General features: G+C 35.7%; 1 protein-coding gene across 5 annotated transcripts; it reads left to right on the forward strand.

The window, feature by feature from the left end:
- The first annotated feature begins 2,018 nt into the window (after nt 1–2,018).
- Nucleotides 2,019–4,462, forward strand: LOC115955009 (probable leucine-rich repeat receptor-like protein kinase At1g35710). 5 transcript variants are annotated; one of them, XM_031073029.1, is made up of 3 exons: nt 2,019–2,728; nt 2,903–3,517; nt 3,899–4,462. In XM_031073029.1, the coding sequence occupies exons 1-3, from the start codon at nt 2,137–2,139 to the stop codon at nt 4,282–4,284; spliced, it is 1,593 nt and encodes a 530-aa protein (XP_030928889.1). In that variant the 5' UTR covers nt 2,019–2,136; the 3' UTR covers nt 4,285–4,462. The 5 variants fall into 5 exon arrangements, with proteins under 5 accessions (XP_030928889.1, XP_030928888.1, XP_030928891.1 ...); XM_031073028.1 differs by having other exon boundaries at nt 2,019–2,461; nt 2,600–3,517; XM_031073031.1 differs by having other exon boundaries at nt 2,019–2,461.
- The last annotated feature ends 551 nt before the right edge of the window (nt 4,463–5,013 follow it).

The raw sequence follows: 5,013 nt of genomic DNA on the forward strand, positions 1-5,013 counted from the left end.
CCATGGCCTCATTCTCGGCTATCTTAAGGGCTCTATTCTTCTCTTCCAAATCCCTTCAAATGTTCCCAAATTTTTTTTTACTGCACCATGTTAGGTCTTTGCTACAATTTTCGACTTTCATCAAAACATCAATGCTTGCTCCCGACTCAACTGATGCCAGCCACGATGTCTTTATAGTTTCTCCATTGCGACTATCTGACAACCACGGATCCTCAAACTAGAACATTCTCTTACGTGGTGGACTTTCAAGCCCGGAAAGATTAAAGAGAAGAGGGGTGTGGTCCAATGAGTGGCAAAAGAGGCTACCCGTGTACCAAGGAACCTTAAGAGCCAATTGCTTGTGGCCAAACCCTTATCCAGCCTCTTCCAAATAGAATGTCCATCTTAAAAATGTTTACTCCAGTTAAGTTAGTGCTCATGTATCCCAGATCCATAAATCCACATTCATCAATCACATCCCTAAAAAGCTGCATTTGATTATGACTGCTCAAAGCTCCACCCAATTTCTCAGCTAGTTTCATAATTTTGTTAAAATTGTCTACACAAAGCCATGGAATATTGGGATGGTTATTCAAACTCCTAAGTTTACTCCAAGTCTTGTGTCACTTGAAAGTCTCTAGTTCCCATAGAAACCTATAAATCTCCATTCTATCTTAGTATTCTTATTGATAGAAGTGTCAATGTTATACATGTGGGAGTCCTCAACGATAAAATTGAGTGATGCTTTTCAATACAAAACCCAACCCCCTCCTTTGCTAGTTCTCAGAATTTCCCATCTCTGGGCTAATTATTGACATCATTTTTTCATTTATCAATAACCATACACCACATTCATAATTTATAAAAATATCAATAAAAAAGTTTGTAACTCTAATATTTTCCTTCAACTAACTTCTATTTTTTTGGTAGGTAAGAGCAATTACATCAGCTTATGCATAAATGTGCAAAATGGAAAAAGTAACTACTTTTTACACAATTTGATCAAAAAATCACCCACATCAGTGGGTGTAAAATTGTGTATAAATATACAATTGCTATAGTAACTGTGCATATATGCACGGTTACTGTAGCATGTGCAAATATTATTTTATTAATTTCAGTTCGCACCAATTTTTCTCTCTCTTCTTCGTGCACAACGACCTTAATCTCCTCATCTTCTTTTTCCTCAGATGCACACATGCACACAAACACACCCACACACAAACACATTCACACAGACAAATCAACACAGAAACACACCCACACACAGACAAACCCACATAGACACACCCACAGAGAGATAGATCGGTGCTTGTGGAGCTTGGTTTGTGGATCGGCCGGTGAAGAAGTGATTTGGGTCTTGGAGCTTGCTTCGTGGATCGGCCGGTGAAGACGTGATCTGGGTCGTGAAGCTTGCTTTGTGGATCGGCCGGTGAAGAACTGATCTGGGTTGTGGAGTGCTTGTAATGGGTTGACGGTGAAGAAGAAAGAGAGGTGGAGATAGAGATAAGGATGGTGTGAAGAAGAAGGAGGTGTATTCAGAGTAAAAAAGAAGGGTGATGGGTTGACGGAGAAGATGAAGGAAAAAGATTCTAAAAAAGAAACAAAAAAAAAATAAAAGAAAAAAAAAGGAGAAGAAAGAGAGGCGGAGATAGAGATAAGAAAGGTGTGAAGAAGAAGGGGATGTATTAAGAGGAAAAAGAAGGGTTAGGTGAGGGTAGGTGGAAAATAATAAAAAAAGGGGGGGGAAATATTATTTTAATAAAAAAATGTGTATAATAGATAAACTGTTGTAGATGTTTTGTAAAAGTGATAATATAAAATAGAAAAAGTAAATTTTTTATATAAAATAGACGAAATCTTTTGCACCAACTAATGTAATTGCTCTAAGAGAGGAGAGCCATAGTTTTGCTTCCCCATCTATGTATGTAGTAGACACTGAATGAGAAGGAGGGCATCAACATCACGCAATATTTTGCGTCGCCTACTCTCCAAAGTCACTTAAGTCAAGTCAATAGAAGAAGATAATTGAAGTAATATTCACGCAGAGAAAAAAAAGGGGTTCTTATCCATTGAATGAGTTATTCCTTCCTCTTGAAGTCATTGACCTTGAATAATGAATATTGACTTCTAGGCAGTGTAATCGACTTGAAATCAATGCCAAGCCCCTTTTTGTATCCAAAGCAAGAACCCAGAAATCAGACCACTGAACTCAACAGGACTTTGAGAAATTTTAAAATGGTATCTTCCTTTTTCATTGCCGTAGTGGCAATATTATGGGTTACCTTTGCTACAACTGTGACATCTCAATCATCGTCCCCAGAATTGGAGGCTTTGCTCAAGACAGGGTGGTGGAATAATACCAACCTCAACATGTCAAGTTCTTGCAATTGGCTTGGTATAGCTTGTGATGAAGGTGGAAGCGTCACAAAGATTGATCTCCGAGATAATGAACTTAAAGGGAGCATACCACCAGAGATAGGTAATTTTTCAAAACTGACCCGCTTGGACCTGTCTTATAATTATGTTTCGGGTGAGCTACCTATTTCACTTGCCAGACTTACTCAATTAAAGGAACTTCTCCTTAGTAACAATCATATTACCGGCTCCATTCCTGTAGAAATATCAAATTTGGAGAATTTGGTGACTCTAGACCTGAGTTTTAACATTCTGATTGGTCCAATACCACATGGTTTCAAGTCTCCTGAGGCATTCATCGGCAACAAGGATTTGTTCGGTGATATCACAGGTTTCCCCCCTTGTCCACGCCCAACCAAGGAAAAAAAAATTTTTCTTTGGAAAATTTTACTTCCCATTAATATTTTCCTTGCTGTCTTATTTTTTGGATATTTATTCGTGAGAATGAGATATATATTTCCTGCTTTTAAATTTAGCCTGATGTCTCAAAAGATCCAATGTGAAGGTGAGGGAAGAGCTACAAAGAATGGGGATTTATTCTCAATTTGGACTTTTGATGGAAAGATTGCTTATGAAGACATCATTAATGCAACGGAGGATTTTAACATCAAATATTGCATCGGGATGGGTAGTTGTGGCAGCCTGTACAAAGCACAATTGCCTAGTGGCAAAGTGGTTGCTTTGAAGAAACTTCATAGTATTGAAGCTCACGTCCCAGGTATAACTAAAAGCTTCCAAAATGAGATCAAAATTTTAACAAACATACGTCATCGAAATATTGTTAGGCTTCATGGATACTGTGTTCACAAACGATGCAACTTTTTGATTTATGAATACATGGAAAGAAGAAACTTATATGGGGTACTAAGCAGTGATGTGGAAGCTAAGGAATTGACTTGGAGAATAAGGGTAAATATCATAAGAGGGATAGCACATGCTTTATCTTACATGCATCATGATTCCAATCCATCGATAATTCACCGAGACATAACTAGTAGTAATATTCTATTGAACTCAGAACTAGAGGCTTTTGTTGCTGACTTTGGCATGGCTAGATTTATTGACCCCACTTCCTCAAATCCAACGAAATTAGCTGGCACTCATGGATATATGGCACCAGGTATTCTTTTTTTAACCAATGTTTTACTTTTAATTTCTCCAAAATATTGTGTATTTTTTTCCTCCCCTTAAAGGACAAGTGGTTGTGCAATGGTTCTCTGTTTAACACAGGCATTATTCGTAGGTGAAATTGGTCCATGAAAGTGGTGAAATTCGATTTTTTCCCCTTCATTTTCTGCCCCTTTTTATAATGTTTATTGCTTAAATGGAATCTTTCACTTAAACTATATATACACACACACACACACACACACACACAAACTTATATGAAATCAAACGATGCAACAAATTAAGAAACCCCATCACATAAATTAAACTTTTTGTGCTAGACATTAACAAAGGAAATTTTCCTTAATTTTTTGATCATGTTTGTTTTCTCCAGAACTTGCCTACACCACTGTTGTGACAGAAAAATGCGATGTTTACAGTTTTGGTGTAATAGCATTAGAAACAATAATGGGAAAGCATCCAGGAGAGTTCATCTTATCTTTATCATCGTCCTCGTCATCATCTACTAAACACATGATGCTTAAAGATATATTGGACCCACGTCTCTCTCATCCCTTGTATAGACCAGTTGGTCCAAGTGTGGTTCTTGTAGTAATACTAGCCCTGACATGCCTTCGTTCTGACCCAAAATCTCGGCCTACAATGCGACATGTGTCTCAAGAGCTTCTTGTTCCAAGACCAGCTTTGCCCGAGTCTTTTCATGATATTTCAATCCAGCAGCTGATGAATCAAGAAATATATGTGGTAGACCAGAATTAGGGAGCATTTATGGATGTCATGTAGCCAAAGGTGAGCTATACATTGAATTTAGACCAAAAGTACTACTTTTCCATAAGCATTGCAATTGGGTACACAGAATCGGGATTACAATTGGAATGATAATCTTTGTTACTAGAAATAAAATTTGTTGTAATGAAATAATTAAACTTATTCATAAGTTTGGTTGTGAGTTGTAATATTAGAATAAAATTTAAGATTTATTTTTAGAAATATCTTACTCAAAACAATTATATTTCCAAGATTTTTTTTTTTTTTTTTTTTTTTAAATTTGAGAGAGATGATTTATTTTTTGATGATTTTTTATCTCCATAATTGTTATGTGCATATAAAAAATTTGTTTATTTAGAAATATATTAAGTTTAAAAATTATTATATATACTAAGAAATAACTATTACAACCCTTTTAGAGAGGAATAATTATTCTTTATTTTAAAGAATAGCTATTCATAAAGAATAAGTATTCCTTCTAACAAAAATATAATCAAACTACTAAATAGTTAAACCACATGAATAGTTATTACATTACATTGTCATACTTGTTTGATATTTTAGAGCAACCGCATCAGATCGTGCATAATCTTGCAAAATATAAAAAATAGTCCATTTTACACATTTTGAGCAAAAAAACACCCACATCAGCGGGTATAAAATTGTGCATAAATGCACAATTGCTATAATAATCATGCATATATGCATTATTACTGTAGC

This window comes from Quercus lobata, chromosome 8 (genome assembly GCF_001633185.2).
Source record: "Quercus lobata isolate SW786 chromosome 8, ValleyOak3.0 Primary Assembly, whole genome shotgun sequence".
Taxonomy (NCBI): Eukaryota; Viridiplantae; Streptophyta; class Magnoliopsida; order Fagales; family Fagaceae; genus Quercus; species Quercus lobata.